At 45.0% G+C, this 18,666-nt stretch overlaps 3 protein-coding genes across 17 annotated transcripts in view; all 3 read right to left on the bottom strand.

Moving 5' to 3' along the window:
* Nucleotides 1-18,666, bottom strand: part of SYTL5 (synaptotagmin like 5) — a 241,372-nt gene that overhangs the window by 136,483 nt on the left and 86,223 nt on the right. The window lies entirely within an intron of this gene.
* On the bottom strand, nt 6,617-7,361 carry H2AL3 (H2A.L variant histone 3). The gene is given in 2 exon segments (XM_065537888.1): nt 6,617-6,877; nt 6,879-7,361. Coding segments are annotated over 2 exon segments (570 nt in total). The 5' UTR covers nt 7,188-7,361.
* On the bottom strand, nt 9,982-11,369 carry H2AP (H2A.P histone). Its single transcript, XM_005593289.4, has one exon. The coding sequence runs from the start codon at nt 10,595-10,597 to the stop codon at nt 10,244-10,246; it is 354 nt and encodes a 117-aa protein (XP_005593346.1). The 5' UTR covers nt 10,598-11,369; the 3' UTR covers nt 9,982-10,243.

The following is an 18,666-nucleotide window of genomic DNA, read 5'->3' as shown; positions in this document are numbered from 1 at the left end:
TTTTTCCTACCCAAATGTTGCATTTCCCAAGACCACACTGGCCCACCACACCCCCATCCTGTGCTTATAAAAACCCCAAGACCTTCGCAGGTAGAGACACAAGCAGCTGGACGTCAAGAGGAGCATGCTGGCAGAGCACCAACAGGCACTGGCAGATGCTGGCAGGTTGGCAGGCCATTGACCAGCAGAACAATGTAGAGTTTGGCTGGGGTGGTAGGAGGAGAACCCGGCCACTGAGCGGGTCTGGCTCCAGGGGAAAACCACCTTCCCACTCCATCTCCCTTCTGGCTTCCCTATCTGCTGAGAGCTACTTCCCCTCAATAAAACCTTGCACCTTGCACTCATTCTCCAAACCCATGTGTAATCCAATCCTTCCAGTACACCAGGGCAAGAAACCCCAGGATACCGAAAGACCTCTGTGCTTGCGATAAGTCAGTGGGTCTAATTGAGCTAACAGAAGCTACCTACAGACGGCTAAACTGAAAGAGCTTACTGTAACACATGCCCACTGAGGCTTCATCTGTAAACAGTCACCTTTAGACACTGCCGTGGGGTCAGAGCCCCACAACCTACGTCTGCATGCTCCCCTAGGGGTTTGAGCAGCAGGGCACTAAAGGAGTGAGCCACACTCCCATTACATGCCTGTGAGGGGGACAAGGGAACTTTTCCCATTTCTATGTAACCCATAAATATATACACCTACTAGGTACCCATAACATTTTTTTAAAAATTGACTTTTTGGGTATGGGCTCATCATATCACCCCATAACCACATTTAAGACAATGTTAGTGGACACAGTCAGAATTTCCAGAACACCTTAACTGAGAAGTATTTGTGTTCACACCATGGTTACACAATGTCCAGTGGAACAAGACCTAGGTTTGCAAAGTCTAACGACCCATATTATAAAATCAGCCATTTTCTCCCAACCTGTCTGGGCTTCCCCAAATAAAACACAAGTGAAAGTTCTCGAGAGTGAGTTGTTAAGTGAGAGTATTGTCAAGACTCACTATCAAGAGTGAGAGCTCAAAAGTTCTTGTGAGTGCTTTCCTAGAAATCCAAGAGACCCCCCAACATCTTGACATTGAACACATGAGCTTCTTTTTCCCAGAAGAGAATATTAAACACCTTCTATCTTGAGGACTATTTCTAAGGATAAAGGAGAGGAAAGAGCTTCAACAACAGGTGGGATGAACAGCTCTCATCCCTGCTTCGACCTTGAAAGAGCTGATTATCATCTTTGGGCCACAGTGGTCTCAGCTGTAAAAAAAAGTCTGGTCCCTTTTTACCCTTTTTACCTCACCTTAGAAAAAAGTCTGGTCCCTTTTTACCCAATTTCAGTAGATTCTTTCTTAGGAAAAGAGCATAGTCTGGTAACTATATACCTCGGGAAGACCTTTGAAATAATTTTTTCAACCTCATTTTACAGCCACAGAAGCTGATGGTCCCCCAAGTAAATTCTACTGAGGGGACCAGAAGCCAGCTCTTCTGCCCCTCCTTTCACTATTTTCCTCTTTCTTGGCATGAAGACTTCCCTTCACAGTTGAGCTGGTGAATTATTTTCACCCTACATTTCAGAATGCAAGTAACTCCCCACCACAGTGTATAACCTGCCTCCCTGATGCTAACTGGTTTCCTTTACTAGAGTTTGCTTTAATAAGTTAGAGATATTTCCCCATAGTTATTCTAGAACATTAAGAGGAACCAATCTTTTACTCTCATAAAGTCCTTTGGAAGACACACGTTAAGAAAATGCCAAATGCAGACTCTATTTATTGCCTTTCATTACATTTAAATCATACAATACAATAAATTCACTATTCCAGTGTTATACACACTGTGATTTCAGGAACAGTGTATGGCTACAAACTTTTTTATTACTGATTGACTGCAACAGGTACAGGAATTGAATACCACCATTCAGGATCCTTTATAGAAATTTGTCTTTGCCACACATTTAAGTGAGTGAAGTCATCTTATTGGACAGAGTGTATACCAGTCTGAGTGTTGTTAAACTCCAGTGATGATTCAATGGTGAGCCATACACTAGTCATGCACAATAGGACCACATATCATCTCTAAATTAAACAGAACATGAAAAACAGAAAATGGTGGCTTTACACCATACATAGTCTGAGGAGTGCTGCACTGCACTATACTAATTCGAGAAGGAACCCTTCTGAACATTACAGATGGAGATTTAAATTACAGTGAGAATAATGAACTCATCTGTAGGAGCCAGGCAGGTACTTTAAGGAATGGGATGAGTCAGTAATTGGATACAATAGGGAAGAGTAAGTGTTGTGGGATCTTTAGGGTGTCGTTTTTCTGGCCAGAAATCTCTGTGGCAGGTGGCACCTTTGTCTGAGTTTTGCTCTGTCCTGCTGGGCTCGTTTTGCCCACTCAGCCTGGCAGGCTGTGCTTGGCTCATGTTACCAGCCTGGGTCCCACATCTGCCAAGGGGAAGTAAGGTATGGAACGGCAAGGGGTGTGTGAGCAAGCATGGGGTTCAGCCACCGCACACAGTCAGACATGCCAGCTGCTGCAACAGGGCAGGCAGGCAGCTCCAGATGCCAGAACAGGTGCCGGCTCTCTGTGAGGCTGCCGCTGGACCAGAAGCACGACAAGCAGCTTCCACAGCTGGCACCGGGAAACATGGTGGCACCCGGAAGTTTGGAGATGCCAGTGAACCACAGGGCCCCAAAGAGGGAGCGACAGCCCTTGCTCAAGGAGTTCCCAGGTCTGGGCTCCCCGAAGGGGCAAAACTCTTCTCTCCTTCTCTCTGCCTGCAACATGGCAAGCAAGGGGCATGTTTCAACCCTGTTCGTGTTAAAGCTCTTTTAGCCCCGCCATTTGACGGGTCCTGAGTTCTTGTCTTGTGACCAGGAAGAATGAGGTACACAGACAAGTGGAGGGTGAGCAAGACAAAGGGGAGCTTTACTGAGCAACAGAACAGCTCAGTCTCCCACAGGGGGGCAGCTTCTTTCCGCAGCAAAGGTGTCCTGATGAGTGTTCAGCTCCTAGCAGAGAGGAGACCCTGGAGGGGGAAGCTCCTCTCTGTAGGCAGGTCTTCCCGTCATCTTCCCAGCTCTCGGCAGAGAGGAGGACCTGGGGCAGCCAGCTCCTCTCTGCAGCTGGTGGTCCCAACATTTGTTCAGCTCCGGCTGAGTCCTTTGACTTTTAAGGGCCTCAGAGGGGAGGAAGTGCATGCTGACTGGCCCATGGGTGGCCATGGGTGAGCCCAGGTAAAGCACCACAAATTCCCGCTCCGGTCTGTAGGACTGGCAGTCCAGCCCCCAGCCTTCAGGCCCTTCCTGGCCTGAACATGGGGCCTCACTGTGGACCTTCCACCTAGGAACCTGTCTGCCTCATGCCGCCGTTCATGGCACCCAGGCTGTAGGTGCCAGGGGATGTCTGCAGGCCAGCACCGAGCTGCCCTTGACCCCCCCCCCCCCATTGGCTTCCTTCCTATGCTTGTCAGAGCCCAAGATCTGGAGGGGGCTAAGGCAGCAGTGAACTGGTGTGTCAGCACTGCCTCAAGCATGTGCGCACATGGCCTGGCTGTGACAGCACCCGGGATCAGCCCTGACTTTGCTTTGAGATTGGAGTGGGCACTGACAGCAGGGAGAAGGTAAGCAGTGGAAGCAGACATTTCCAAGAGGGTAGGTATGCCTGGGTCTGCAGCCGCGATTCGGGTGGCTGCAGCTGTGTCTGGGAGGGCAGGACTCTTGCCTGCTCCATGTAGTGGGAGGCCTGGGTCCACAACCACCGCGCGGGCAGCTGCGGCTGCAACCAGGGAGCTACTGCCACGCCAATCTGAAAGGGACAGGGCTCCCACTTGTCCCCAGCTCCCACCAGCTCCACAAAGTGTGCAGCCCCGGTCATGACTCCCTGCTGCAGCTGGCATGATGGCAGCGGCCACCCCAGATGGGTCACCACTGCCATCATGAGGAATATAGGAAACGAGATATCTCGTCTTAATGGGGTAGCAGCTAATTATTTCTATCTAACTGTAGCCACATATATACTGAGACATTTTGATTTTCTAAGGAAACCTAGAAATTGAAATTTTCAGATGAAAGATCTAGATTTTTCAATGTTGGCAACAAAATAATTTTCCTTAAAAACATCATTGTAGGCCGGGTGCGGTGGCTCAAGCCTGTAATCCCAGCACTTTGGGAGGCCGAGACGGGCGGATCACAAGGTCAGGAGATCGAGACCATCCTGGCTAACACGGTGAAACCCCATCTCTACTAAAAAATACAAAAAACTAGCCGGGCGAGGTGACGGGCGCCTGTAGTCCCAGCTACTCGGGAGGCTGAGGCAGGAGAATGGCGTGAACCCGGGAGGCGGAGCTTGCAGTGAGCTGAGACCCGGCCACTGCACTCCAGCCTGGGCAACAGAGCAAGACTCCATCTCAAAAAAAAAAAAAAAAAACATCATTGTAGTCCTAATGATCCCATCTGCTGTCCAGATGAGGTATGTGAGCTGTGCTTTGTAATCTGAGCATTGGGAAAATGATGTATTAGATGTTCACAGAAGGGCCTCTCTTTCCAGACTCCTATTTTGGGAGTAAGAGAGGTACTCTCTAAGGAGTCAGGCCATCTTCCATAGGCTACATCATGTAGGATCTATCGCAGAAAGGGAACAGGAGGCCTGGGCCTTCAAAATGCTTTGCTTCCCAAAAGATGCTCTAGGTGGGAGACCAGCCTGATAACCAGGCCTTGTGTTAAAGCCAACAAAAAGTTGCCTTTACCCTCTAAGTCTCCTGCCCTCAGGATTGACTCTGGGGCTTGTCTCTCTTCACACATGATGTTTTCTGCAGTCTTGACCTGAGTCTGGCACCGGCCTGCCCTGACACGGCTTATGATCACTGGCCTGGTTGGCAGCCACAGTCACCCCAGCCTCTGTCCTTGCCCACTTGGGTGTTAGTTTTCACACTCCCAATAGGACACTGGCCACCAGTGCCACCCTGTCCACAGGATACAGGCCAGAGGGACTCCTTCCTTACCTTTCCCTCCCTCCTGTTAGAAATGCACAAAAGGCCTAAACATGGGTGGGCTCACGCCTTCCCAATGGCAGTGATTCTCTCTGCCTCCCCACCTCCCCTGAGTGTAGAATTCCTTGCACGTGTGGAAGGGGGTCTGGCAGAGTGCTGCATTAGTCTGAAGCTATGCTGGCTGTGGCCCCCCACGATTCCTCTGAAACGCATGAGCACAGCTGAGCACAATTCTTAAAGGGATAGCAGTACCTCCTGCTGGCTGTCCCATGCCCCTTGACTCTGGAGAGAGCTTGCAACAGGGGCTCATCCAAGGTCAACCTCCAAACTCCACCTCAGACATGAAACAGAGTCTGAAAGAGCCCAGAAGCCCGGGTCCTTACAAGGTCAGAGTGACCGTTAGTGTTGACGACTGCATACACTGTAAGGTGACCACCTGACTGCACAGAGGGACTCACCCGCCACGGGCCACCCACCGACTATGGCTTCTCCTGCCTTGAATGAAGTCCTCAGGTGTGCATTCCAGTGAAGTATCCAGGACATTATGTCTAGCTCTACAATAAGCCACAGCCATAAGCAACATCAACAGCTTTTAAACACCAGACAGCTACGTAGCCAATATGTCAAGATCTGAGGAAAATGATCAGTTCACTGCCATTACCCATCCTAGAGGCACTCACTTCTGACTGGAGGACACTGGACTAGCAGGAACACATACCCTGAAACCAAAGATGTTTTACTTTGGCAAGGGGAGGGGATGCTGCTGTCACCATGATGTGATCAGCTGAAGGAGACTCGCTACCTGCAGATGCTGGAGAGACGCCTGCTTGCTTCTCAGATGCACAGAGGAGAAAGTGACGATCTGAGCTAAGGCTGGGAATGCTCTATAGCTCTCCATAAAGAATCACCCAGTGGTGGGGTGGGCATCTTCACAATGAGTTGCCTGGGAATATGAGGTTCAGCGGATATCACGTGGCAAGAAAGGCTTCTGGGATTCAGACAAGCACATCTCCCAACTGACCCTAAGGACAACCCCAACACAATCTCCATGTAAATCCCCTGTCCCATGAATTCATGCCAGCCAGTGTGCCCCCTCTCCACCCACCCCTGTGGCCACTGCCCTCTGACTTCAGACCTTTGCTATCCTGAAGAAAGCCTCCCGCACTTCAGTCAGAGTCTGCAGCTCCACCCCAGGTTCCAGCATCAGGCTGGGAATTCAGCAAGCCTCAGAGGCCCCCAGCCAACTCCCCGGCCTCACAAGGCCTTCCTGTTCAGAGGCAATGAGGAAGTCTCGGTGCCTACCAAAGCCAGTTCCTCCCCACAGGGCCAGTGCCTTCACCATCACCATTGGAAACTGCCCCCTCTAAATCACTGATTCAAACACTCCACACTGGCCACCCCTTCCCCCACTTCAGTTCTCTGGGGATAGTTTCTCCTAGATGTCTCACAGGCACCTCCAACCCAAAGTGACGGAAACTGAGAGGAGTCAGAAGCACTGTCATGCGTTTTACACAGTTTAATAGCTTGGGCAGATGGAAGCAACCTGGGGTCTTTCATCTGTGGGAATTTTGGCATTGGGAGGAGGTTGCTGATGAAGTCCTGCACAGCTCCGAAACTCAGGAATCCTTACTCCTCCTTCTCCTCCTTCTCCTCCTCCTTCCCCCCATCACCGCCACCTCCTCCTCCTCCTCCTGCTCCTTCTCCTCCTCTTCCTCCTCCTCCTCCTCCTCCTCAGGTTGGGGCATTTCTTCTACTTGAGAGTGGGTGTCATTTTCCAACTCCAAGAGCCATCTGAGCTGTTCATCCTTTTGCAGTGCCCTCTTCACGTGTTCTGGAGTGATGCACACCCTGTGGCTGTTCTCGGCCTCCTTGCCCAGCCTTCTCCAGGATGTTGGCTGTCAGGTACTCGAGAACACCAGCCGGGAAAACAGGTGTGGTTGAGCTCAGGCGCTGGGCATACCGACCTTCTCGCAGGCAGCGTTCCAAGCGGCTGGCAGGAAACTGCAGCTCTGCTCTTCTGGAACGGGAAAGGCGTTGTCTCCTAGGCCTATGGAGCGTTTGTTTCCAGCCATGAGGATTGCTGTGTTTTGCCCCAATTGGCACAGCTTGATTTTCCTGCTGGCCTGAGCCTGTCAAGGTACCAGTGCTTATTGCTGCCCACTGTATCCCTATGCTGCAGCCCCTCATTGGTCAGGGGTTGCCTTTGTGACAACCTCCACTTTTTGATGTCATTGGTGTCCATTGGTCTCTGATCAGGCCTCAGCCTAGAAAAGCCTATGAGAGGAACCTGGTCACCCTAGTAATGGGAACTTCTTTTTGAGAGGGACCTGGTTGCCCTAGTAACTGGAACTTCTTTCTGAGAGGAACCTGGTCGCCCTAGTAACTGGAACTTCTTTCTGAGAGGAACCTGGTCGCCCTAGTAACTGGAACTTCTTTCTGAGAGGAACCTGGTCGCCCTAGTAACTGGAACTTCTTTCTGAGAGGAACCTGGTCGCCCTAGTAACTGGAACTTCTTTTTGAGAGGAACCTGGTCGCCCTAGTAACTGGAACTTCTTTTTGAGAGGAACCCGGTTGCCTTAGTAGCTGGAACTTCTTTTTAAGGAAAGGCTCATATTTTATTTTAACATTTTAGCAAAAAGTTGTCTCAATGAAAGTATTGTCCCGTCTTTAGGACACCACTCCAGATTCTTTAAGTTTAGCCTTGCATTGTCTGTGAGCTAATTTACATTCCCCCTAGAAGCTGTAAGTCACTTACAGTAGTGTTCACTGCCTTGCCCCCGATTTTGCCTCTCTGTATACATTTACTTAAACATTCATGATCAATATTCCTATGTTTATTCTTTGAATTGTCTTTTGAATGGCTTATAATATCTGAAAATTTCCTCATGAGTTAACCGATTGTTTCAACGCATTTCCATATCATAGGTGTTTCAGTGTTACGATTTTACTCTGTTGGAAAATACCTTTTACCTGTTTTTAAAGGTCACAATGTTATACCCAGTGGATTCATCTGTCAGAGCTAGGCAAACTTGGTGACAGAGATGTGTACCTCATGCTCGGTTAAACCCAGCAATGTCTTTGCTTGCCTCATCTAGGTGACTCCAAAGCCCAAATAGGTCTTTGTTCATTGTGTTTTTCAAATTTTAGTTTCAACATTTAATTTTGATTTCAGTATTTTTCTCTACTAATTTTGTATTTTTTTGTTGTTGTTATTGTTGTTGTTGTTGTTCATCGATATTAGGTAACTTATTTTCATTGTTGACCAAATGGTTGGGAATTCAGTTTTAGGATCCGACCATCTGGAGAGTTGTGTAAATGAGTTAATGATTCACAGAAATCCAGTCTGTTGTGTAAAAGACAACAGAAAATCTGGTTTGACAGTCTTTTTATTTGTCCATTTGTCTATTTGTGGCTCAAATCAATTAAGAATTTTATACTCTTTTAGAGGAGAACAGTATCAGAGAACTTTACTGTTTCTATTTACACTTGACTCATGGTTGAAATTGTGGAACTGAAGCTCTAAGCTCTATTTCTCTGTGCCTATATGTCTATGTGCTTGTAATTCTGAAATAACTCCACCTCTGATTGTGTGATTATGTAAAGTTTTCCTGCCTCTGGATGGTATTGACGTATTGGATTATAAAGTCTCTTTTGCTTACATAAATTAAATATTCCCAAATTCCTCCTGTCTCTCCACAGGGCTCAGCAGGATGTGGTTCTCACAGCCAGTGGCCTAAGTCCCCAGCGGTCACCTGAGAACCAGGCCCACTGCACCTTAGGGAAGCCTGCCTACAGGTCTGCTGTTAGGGAAGAAAGGAGATGCAGCTGTTTATTAAGGGCGACCTTGTGCATGCACTGTGTGGAGGAGCCGTTTATAGGCATAAGTAGACTCAATCTTGGGAAAACCCACAGATGGAGAGACTCTTATTACCCCCATTTTACACATGAGGAGACCTGCTCAGAGGTAGTAATTGAAGGTCTAATATCACATGTCCAGGAAGTGGTGAACTGGGATCTGAAACCCAGGCCCTCAGCTCCCACTGTTGGAGCTGCCTGTGCAGCCTCTGACCAATCCTCTGTGAAAGGCCAGCAGGCAGCAGACTGTGGCACCCAAGGACCCAAGGAACAGGTGGAAACCTAAAATGCGGGCATTCACAGGCAAGGGGACAGATTGCTACAACGTTTGATGTGACACCTCTTTTAAACTTAGCACAGAGCAGGAAGTTTTGAAAAGGATTGCACATGCTTTAGAGGCCGTCACTTGGGACAGAACTATTTCTATACCTCTTAAAACATGTATTGAGTCACTAATAATTCTTTGGTGCTCTATGCAATATATAGTAATTATAATGAATAGGTATTTAATTTAAAAATGAAATTGTTAATTGTGTTTTAAATGAAATACATATATAATTAAGCTGATTCATTAATAATTAACAACCATTAAGAACTTCTTGAATTGCCCATCTTAGGCCAGATCATAAATTTTATGTATTATTATGATTTATTTTACCAGTGTCCTGAAGAGAGGACAGAAAGATATATTCACAGCACTAGCTACTAATCCCTGTCTCAAATCCTCTTTCATAATAAGTCAGGGCATAAAGAAATAAGAAATGAAATCCAGCAGGCCATCATTTCTTTTTTGCATTTTTCATCATGGTTTCTCCTTCACTCTCAATCTCCATGTAAAGTCCCTATCCCATGAACTTCATGCCAGCCAGTGTGCCCCCTCTCCACCCGCCCCTGTGGCCACCACCCTCTGCCTCCTGCACTTCAGTCAGAGTCTGCAGCTCCACCCCAGGCCCCAGCATCAGGCTGGGAATTCAGCAAGCCTCAGAGGCCCCCAGCCAACTCCCCGGCCTCACAAGGCCTTCCTGTTCAGAGGCAATTAGGAAGTCTCGGTGTCTTTATCCCAGCCAGTTCCTCCCCACAGGGCCCGTGCCCTCTCTGTCACCGTTGGAAACTGCCCCCTCTAAATCACTGATTCAAACACTCCACACTGGCCACCACTTCCCGCCCCCCCCCCCCAACTTCAGCTCTCTGGGGATAGCTTCTCCTTGATGTCTCACAGACACCTACAACCCAAAAAGACGGAAACTGGAAGGAGTCAGAAACATACTCATGGATTTACATCCTTTAGTAGCACTTGTTGATGACAACAGCAGATATTCCTCAGCTGTGACACATTTTTGCCCTGGCTAAGCCTGTGAGGATCCCCTCAAGGCTCTGGGACCCAGTCTTCAGTCATTCTTTCCGGATTTGGGCATCTCATCAAACACAAAGCGGGTTCCATCACTCTCAGTGCGGTGGGGCTCATGGTGGTTGTCCACTTCTCTCTCCCCATCTTGTGAAGTGTTGCGCATCCTGCCATTGTTGATGGCCTCCAAGCCTACCTGCTCCATGATGTAGTCAGCAAGGCAATCGAGCAGGGTAAGGAGGATATTTATTGTGGAGGAACTCTGGCTTTGGGCATCTTGTTCATCTTGCACAACTCGGTCCACGAAGCTCATAGGGACCCGCAGCTCATTTCTAGACCGGTCTTGAATCTGGTTGTTATTTGCAGAGGAGTTCTTACGGTTATTTTTCTCTGACATGATATTTGCTGGGTTTGGCTCTGATCAGCTCTGCTTGATTCTCCAGCTCAAGTAAGTCTCTGAGGACGCTGGTGCTGCCTATTGGATCCCTCTGCTCCAGGCCCTGATTGGTCAGGGAGCTAGCTGCCTTTGTGACATCCCTAGGCTTTGTGATTTCACTGGTGTCCACTGGTCCCTGATCAGACCTCAGCTTAGAAATGTCTGTGACACTGATCTAGTCACCCTAATGACTGAACCCTGATTTTGAGGGAACTATAACTCTTTACCTGATTTTGACATTATAAAAATAAAAGTGTGTTTCAATGGAAAACTTTGCTCTATCTTTAGGACACCACTGCAGGTTATCTGATTCTAGCCTTACATTATCTGTGAAGTCTTTTATAGCCTTTTGTTAGTTGTAGGTGGCTGATACATGTACAGTATATTCTTTAGTAGAGGTTCAGTTGTCTTCACCTTATGAAACCAGTTTTGCCTCCATGTGCACAATCATTTAATATTACTGATGAATATTCCCATATCGACTCTTTGGTTTCCCTTTTGAAGCAGTCATAACATCTTTTTCTTTTAGCATGTGTTCATTTCGTATCTGTATGAGTGTCATGATTTTACCCTATTTGAAAAATGCATTTTATTTATTTTTTTATTTTTATTTTTTATTATTATACTTTAAGTTCTAGGGTACATGTGCACAATGTGCAGGTTTGTTACATATGTATACATGTGCCATGTTGGTGTGCTGCACCCATTAACTCGTCATTTACATTAGGTATATCTCCTAATGCTATCCCTCCCCCCTCCCCCCTCCCCACAACAGACCCCAGTGTGTGATGTTCCCCTTCCTGTGTCCAAGTGATCTCATTCTTCAATTCCCACCTATGAGTGAGAACATGCAGTGTTTGGTTTTCTGTTCTTGCGATAGTTTGCTGAGAATGATGGTTTCCAGCTGCATCCATGTGCCTACAAAGGACACGAACTCATCCTTTTTTATGGCTTCATAGTATTCCATGGTGTATATGTGCCACATTTTCTTAATCCAGTCTGTCACTGATGGACATTTGGGTTGATTCCAAGTCTTTGCTATTGTGAATAGTGCTGCAATAAACATACATGTGTATGTGTCTTTATAGCAGCATGATTTATAATCCTTTGGGTATATCCCCAGTAATGGGATGGCTGAGTCAAATGGTATTTCTAGTTCTAGATCCTTGAGGAATTGCCATACTGTTTTCCACAATGGTTGAAAAATATATTTTAATCATTTTTCAATTAATAATAAGATGCTCAATAAGTTTACCTGTCAGTGTCAGGTAAACAGTTGATAGAGAAGTGCATCTTGTGCTCAGTTTAAGCCCAGATGTATATTTCTTGTCTCTCCTAGGTGAAGCAAAAGCACTAACAGATGTTTCTTTTCTATTATTTAATTTTCCTTTCTAGTAATTCTGTGTTTTCCCTTTGACTTTGGTTCATTTACAGCCAATAACTTTGCCATTCCATAGGGGAAAAAGTAGAAAGAACAAAAGAGTCTTAAATCCAAACAATTTCAAAATCCAACCATTAGGTTTCAAGGCCTGGGAATATTCTATGACTTAAGACTCCTCCCTTTGATCACTCTGATCCTATGACTTCACCTGGGGTAATAAATCTGCCCTCTGGCCTCTAGGTTCTGCCCTCAGTCATTGTTCCTTTATTTTGAATGGTAGCATATGTTTACAGCTGAGTAGTTTTATCAGCCTGCTTTCTCCTGTCAAATTTTGGGAGTCCTATGGCCTTCTTTCATTTCTTCCTCTATTTGTCCCTTTCCGTCTAAGCTGGCATTGTTTCTGCTGATATAACATTCTCAAAAACTTATAGGTCTTTTATGTATGTCATGGGGATTCATGTGATTAGACAAGAGGTTTCTTCAAGATCCTTCATAGACAATCCCTTGCTTATTCTGAGAAGCACACCCCATATCTCTTCAAAACACCATCTGTGTGATTGAATATTTTGATCTTTTGATCCCTTAAAGGCACTAGCAAAAGGATGTCTAGCTATGCCCTTGATTTTATCTCTGGAGGATGATTTCGTGGCAACGAATTTCCTAATTTTGGTGTCTTTTTGCAATCTGGATAGGCTGAAAATTTCTCATATCATTGAATCCTGCTTTCTTTTTGCTTAACAGTTCTTCCCTCAATTTATGTCTTTCCTCTAGCATTTTACTATAAGCAGAAATAAAAGCAGGCCATTCATTTAATCCTTTGCATGAAAATCTCCTCAGCTAAATATTCAAGTTCATTGCTTACAAGTCCTGCTTTCCACATAATTGTAGGGCACAACTCAGCTACGATTTCTGATGCTATATAACACAAAATCTCTTTTCCAATATTATGTTACTAACTTCTTTCTAAGCCTTCACCAGGAACATCTTTGACATTTTATTTCTATCAATAGTTTGTTTATGATAATTTAGGTGTTCTCTAAGACAATATAGACTTTCTCTACTGTGCTCCTCATGTCTGAGCTCTCACCAGGAACACTTTGAACATTCATATTTCTACTAATGATCTGTTCAACATAATCTAGGGTTGTTATATAATGCTCCTGAAAATTATTCCAGTCTATAGCTATTATCCAGTTGCAAAACCACTTCCACATTTTTAGATATTTGTTATAAGAGCAACCCACTTCCAGGGACCAAAAATTGTAATAGATCCCTATGGCTGCTATAATGCTGTAAATCTGGTAGCTTTAAAATACATGCATTTAGTATCTTTCAAACCTGGAGGTCAGAAGTCCAAAATCAGTTTCACTAGGCTGAAAATAAAGTGTCAACATTGCCATGCTCCCTCTGGGGACCCTAGAGGATAGTCTGTTTCCTTGTCTTTCCCAGCTCCTAGAGCTGCATTCCTTATCTCATGGACCCCTTCCTTCCTATTTACAGCCAGCAGCATAGTATTTTTCTTCAGTAGTCACATTTCCTTCTTCTGTGTCAAATCCACCTCTGCCTCCCTCTTTTAAGAATGTGTGTGATTGCCTTTAAGTTCTATCAGATAATACAGAATAATATCCCATCTTCCACAATCATCTCTGTGAATTCTCTTTTTCCATATAAGGCAACATTCATAAGTGCAAGGGGTTAGTATCAAAGTACCTTTGGGGACCATTATTCAGCCTACCATGGGAGTTATTCCCAGGAAACTCTGGCAGGGAAGAGAGAAATTGAGACAGAGAAGGAAAGGAAGCAAACAAAGTATTTGTTATCAAGCAGCTAATGTTACTGAAAAACTTTAGAGAACGATGTAGAAAACACATCTTCCAGGGGGCAGGTGATGCCCCACTGTTCTGGACTGTCATATTATTGAGCACAATGGACTCTGGTGACCTAATGAAAGGTCTCACACAAAGAAATAAAGGCTCTGACATTTGAAAGTCAGGCAAATATCTACTTAAATGGTATGAGCTGTTGGAGTATGGACAGGGCACTGACAACATCTTCTACACCAAGAAATGTTTGTATACCCTCCTAATAAAGCTTTTCATTTTCTTCTTACCTCATGCCTGCTGTTTCATCCTTTCATGTAGCTACCTGGCATCAGACACTGAGGAAGATGCTGGATATTCAATGCTAAGCAAAATAGGTATTATCTCATCTGTATGAAACATTCAGTCTAGTAGGAAAGACAGATGTTAAAACAAACACCCAGACAAATATGTATTTCAAACTTATTGTGCATGATCAAAAGCAGTTTATAAACTTTAGCACTATTGACATTTTGGACTGAATAATTCTTTGTTTTGTGGTGGAAAGGCTGCTCCTGGTATAAAAGGACAGCAGTACCTTGGCCCCTATCCACTAGATAGTAGCATCTTCCGGTTATGATGCCAAAAAGTAGCTAGGGGACAAAATTATTCTCAATTGATAATCACTTATTTACATTTAAAATGTTACTATAAGATGTAGTGAGGGGATGTAATTTATATAGGGTTATGAAGGAATGTCGAAATGACATTGAACCTTAGAACTGTCACAAGAATAAGGAATGAGTCAGAGAAGTGGTAAGAAAAATAAAATTCCAGAAGGTAGCATGGACAAATCCCCAGACTGGTAAAGTATTTGGCGTGTTTTAAATGAAAGCTAGTAAGTATGCTGAACCTGAGTGCAAAAAATGAGAGTGGTTTAAGATGACCTTGTATTCATCCCCAAGCAATGAAGAATCTGGACTTATAGACGTCCTGGCGCTTGGATCCATCTCTCAAATGTGAATGAACATGAACATAATTTATGTATTTTTATGAACTATTGATAAAACACAAAAAGATTCTGAGAGGGCAAGAGTGCAAAATAAATGATTGTAATACTTTATAGCAGATTATTTTCAGAAGTGCCCACAGTTATCCCATCCTCTGTATCTACTCTGAGTATTCATATTTTTAAAATGTGACTTTGCAGCTCATCCAATAAAGACATTGTGCTGACCTTCTCACCTCTTAAATCTGAGCTGGCCTTCCCACATACTTAGAAAAATAAGATGGGGAAGTGATGGTAGGATAGTAATGGGCCTGGTTCCCAAAAAACTTTGTACTCTTTCACTCTCACTTTAAACATCTACATTTGTCATGTCAACAAGCATGAGCTAACTTGCTGGAGGATGAGAGACCATGTGGACTGAGTCAAGTCAGTCCAGTTGTCCCCTCTAAGGTCTGAGATAAGTGAGCCCAGCCATGATCAGTGTATTAGTTCGTTCTCATGGTGCTATAAAGAAATACCCAAGACTGGGTAATTTACACAGAAAAGAGGTTTCATTAACTTGCAGTTCTGCATAACTGGGGAGGCCTTAGGTAACTGACAATCATAGCAGAAGGCATCTCGTCAAAGAGTCGCAGGAGAGAGAATGAGTGCCACCAGGGGAAATGCCAAACACTTATAAAACTGTCAGATCTCATGAAAACTCACTCACTATCATGAGAATAGCATAGAAGAAACTGCACCCATGATTCAAGTACCTCCCACTGGGTCCCTCCCACCACACCTCAGGATTATGGGAAATACAACTCAAGATGAGATTTGGGTGGGGACACAGTCAAACCATATCATCCCACCCCTGGCCCTTCCCAAATCTCATGTCCTCACAATTCAAAACAAAATCATGCCTTCCCAGAAGTCCCTCAAAGTCTTAATTCATTCCAGCATTAACCCAAAAGTGCAAGTCCAAAGTCTTATCTGAGACAAGGCAAGTCCCTTTTTCCTATGATCCTGTAAACTCAAAAGCAAGTTAGTTACTTCCTAGATACAATGGGAGTACAGGCTTTGGGTAAATACACCCATTCCAGATGGAATAAATTGGGCAAAACAAAGAGGTTACAGGCCCCATGCAAGTCCGAAATCCAATAGGGCAGTCATTAAACCTTAAACTTCTGAAATGATCTCCTTTGATTCCATGTCTCACATCCAGGGCATGCTGATGCAAGAGATGGGCTCCCACAGCCTTGGGCAGTTCCACACCTGTGGTTTTGAAGGGCATAGCTCCCTTCCCAGCTGTTTTCATGGGCTGGCATTGAGTGTCTGCAACTTTTCCAGGCACACGGTGCAAGCTGTTGGTACATCTACCATTCTGGGGTCTGGAGGACAGTGGCCATCTTCTCACAATTCCACCAGGCAGTGCCCCAGTGAGGAAACCGTGTGGAGACTCCAATCCCACATTTCCCTTCCACACTGCCCTAGCACAGATTCTCCACAAAGGCTCCAGCCCTGCAGCAAACTTCTGCTGGGACATCTAGGTTTTTCCATATATCCTCTGAAATCTAAGTGGAGGTTCCCAAACCTCAAATTCTTGACTTCTGTGCACATGCAGGCCCCACATCACATGGAAACTGCCAAGGTTTGGGGCTTGTGCCCTCTGAAGCAATGTCCCAAGCTGTATCTTGGCCCCTTTCAGCCACGGCTGGAGCTGAAGCAGCTGGGATGCAGGACACCATGTCCCAAGGCTGCACAGAGCAGGGGGCCCTTGGTCCTGGCCCACAAAATCATTTTTCCCTCCCAGGCTTCCAGGCCTTTGATGGGAGGGGCTGCTGTGAAGGTCTCTGACATGCCGTGGAGAAATTGTCCTCATTGTCTTGGGGATTAACATTTGGCTCCTCATTACTTATGCAAATTTCTGCAGCCAGCTTGAATTTCTCCCCAGAAAATGGGTTTTTCTTTTCTATTGCATCATCAAGCTGCAAATTTTCCAGTCTTTTATGTTCTGCTTCCCCTTGAATGCTTTCCACTTAGAAATTTCTTCTGCCAGATACCCTAAATCATGTCTCTCAATTCAAAGTCCCACACATCTCTAGGGCAGGGGCAAAATGCCACCAGTCTCTTTGCATAGCAAGAGTGACCTTTACTCCAGTTCTCAGCAAGTTCCTCATCTCCATCTGAGAACACCTCAGCCTGGAATTCATTGTCCATATCACTATCAGCATTTTGGTCAAAGCCATTCAACAAGTCTCTAGGAAATTCTAAACTTTCCCACATCTTCCTGTCTTCTTCTGAGCCCTCCAAGCTATTCCAACCTCTGCTTGTTACCCAGTTCCAAAGTTGCTTCACATTTTTGGGTATCCTTATAGCAGTATCCCACCCCCAGTACCAATTTACTGTATCAGTCCATTCTCATGCTGCTATGGAAAAATACCTGTTACTGGGTAATTAATAAAGAAAAGAGGTTTAATTGACTCACAGTTCCACATAACTGGGAAGGGGTCAGGAAACTTATGGCAAAGCAAACTAAATATGGCCTGAGAAGGACTCCGTACTTCTATATCACAGTCCTTGTGGATGAACTGCAAGGACTCAAATATATGAACTTAATAGGTAGACAAGATTGAAAACCTAACTTAGGAGTATGCACTTGTAAGAATAGCTGGGCCCTGGCCAATCCCAGCAGCTGTACTGCTACCCCTCATACACTGTTGAGTGTTCAAACTGTGTTCAATTAAGGCAAACTCTGAGCTGTAACCAATCCAGTTGTTTCTGTACCTCACTTCTGATTTCTGTATGTCACTTCCCTTTTTTGTCTATAACTTTGTTCTGATCATGAGACATTCCTGGAGTTTCTCTGAATCTGCTATGATTCTGGGAGCTACCTGATTCGTGAATCTTTCATTGCTGAACGAACTCCTTTAAATTTAATTTGGATGAAGTTTTTCTTTCAACAGATGATGTCAGAAGCATGGTCCAAAGTAGAGCTTTCATGACCTCCAGGAGTGCTGAGTGAAGAAGCAAGGTACTTGCTGGACCCACTTGTGTCCTTTGATCTCTGAGTGCCTGGGGATCATGATAAGTTCTCTTTTGGATTTTGGAACTCCACAGATTTGTGTTTTGAGATCTCTGAATTTCTTTGAGCAAATTTATCTTCCAGATTGGGTTTGGAAGTCACGACAGGAACGGTACTGGGTTCGGGATTGTATTGAATCCGATAATTAACTGCCTTGGATTCAGTCAGAGACCTCTTACCTATGACTGGTTCAGAAAAAAACTGGTAGCAAATGGTAATATTGTAGGGATTGTAAAATTTGGCTTTTGAAAATCCACAGGGATTTTTGTGTTCTGCCCCTTTGTTTCATTTTTCTTGAGTGCTTAGGTAGGGAAAAAATCATTGGCTAAGTTAATCAACGGAACCTGAGAGCAAAGCCAATATTTTAGGTAAAAATTGGGTCCTTAATTTCTGAAAACCTGAGTTTCTTCCAGCTTATATGATAGTCCCAAGAAGCTGCAAAGTCTTAGAGAAATGGTGAAATTTAACTAAAGATAACTTACAGCAGAACTTTCTGAATAAACAACAATGCACTGCAGTGCATTTAAAAATGAGGAGATCCCCCCAAATTAAATCTGCTAATCTTTTAACTTAGTTACTATCCTGATCCAAAGGAAGTAGACTGCAGCACCAACTGGCTAACTTTGGACAAGTAATGGGGTACATTTTACCTGACTAAAGGATGGGATTGGGTTAGAGGCCCTCCCCTCAGTAAAATCCCTCTTTGTTAAAAATGGATTAAAGATGATAGGGCCCAACCAGGGGCAAATTTGAGCCTTGCCAGTTCAATTTTGGGTG

This window comes from Macaca fascicularis, chromosome X (genome assembly GCF_037993035.2).
Source record: "Macaca fascicularis isolate 582-1 chromosome X, T2T-MFA8v1.1".
In the NCBI taxonomy this organism is placed as follows: Eukaryota; Metazoa; Chordata; class Mammalia; order Primates; family Cercopithecidae; genus Macaca; species Macaca fascicularis.
This window is presented reverse-complemented; position numbering and strand designations above follow the sequence as displayed.

Bases quoted from the DNA above. Each gene is read 5' to 3' on its own strand.
- H2AP (XM_005593289.4), bottom strand. From the start codon at position 10,597: ATGTCAGAGAAAAATAACCGTAAGAACTCCTCTGCAAATAACAACCAG.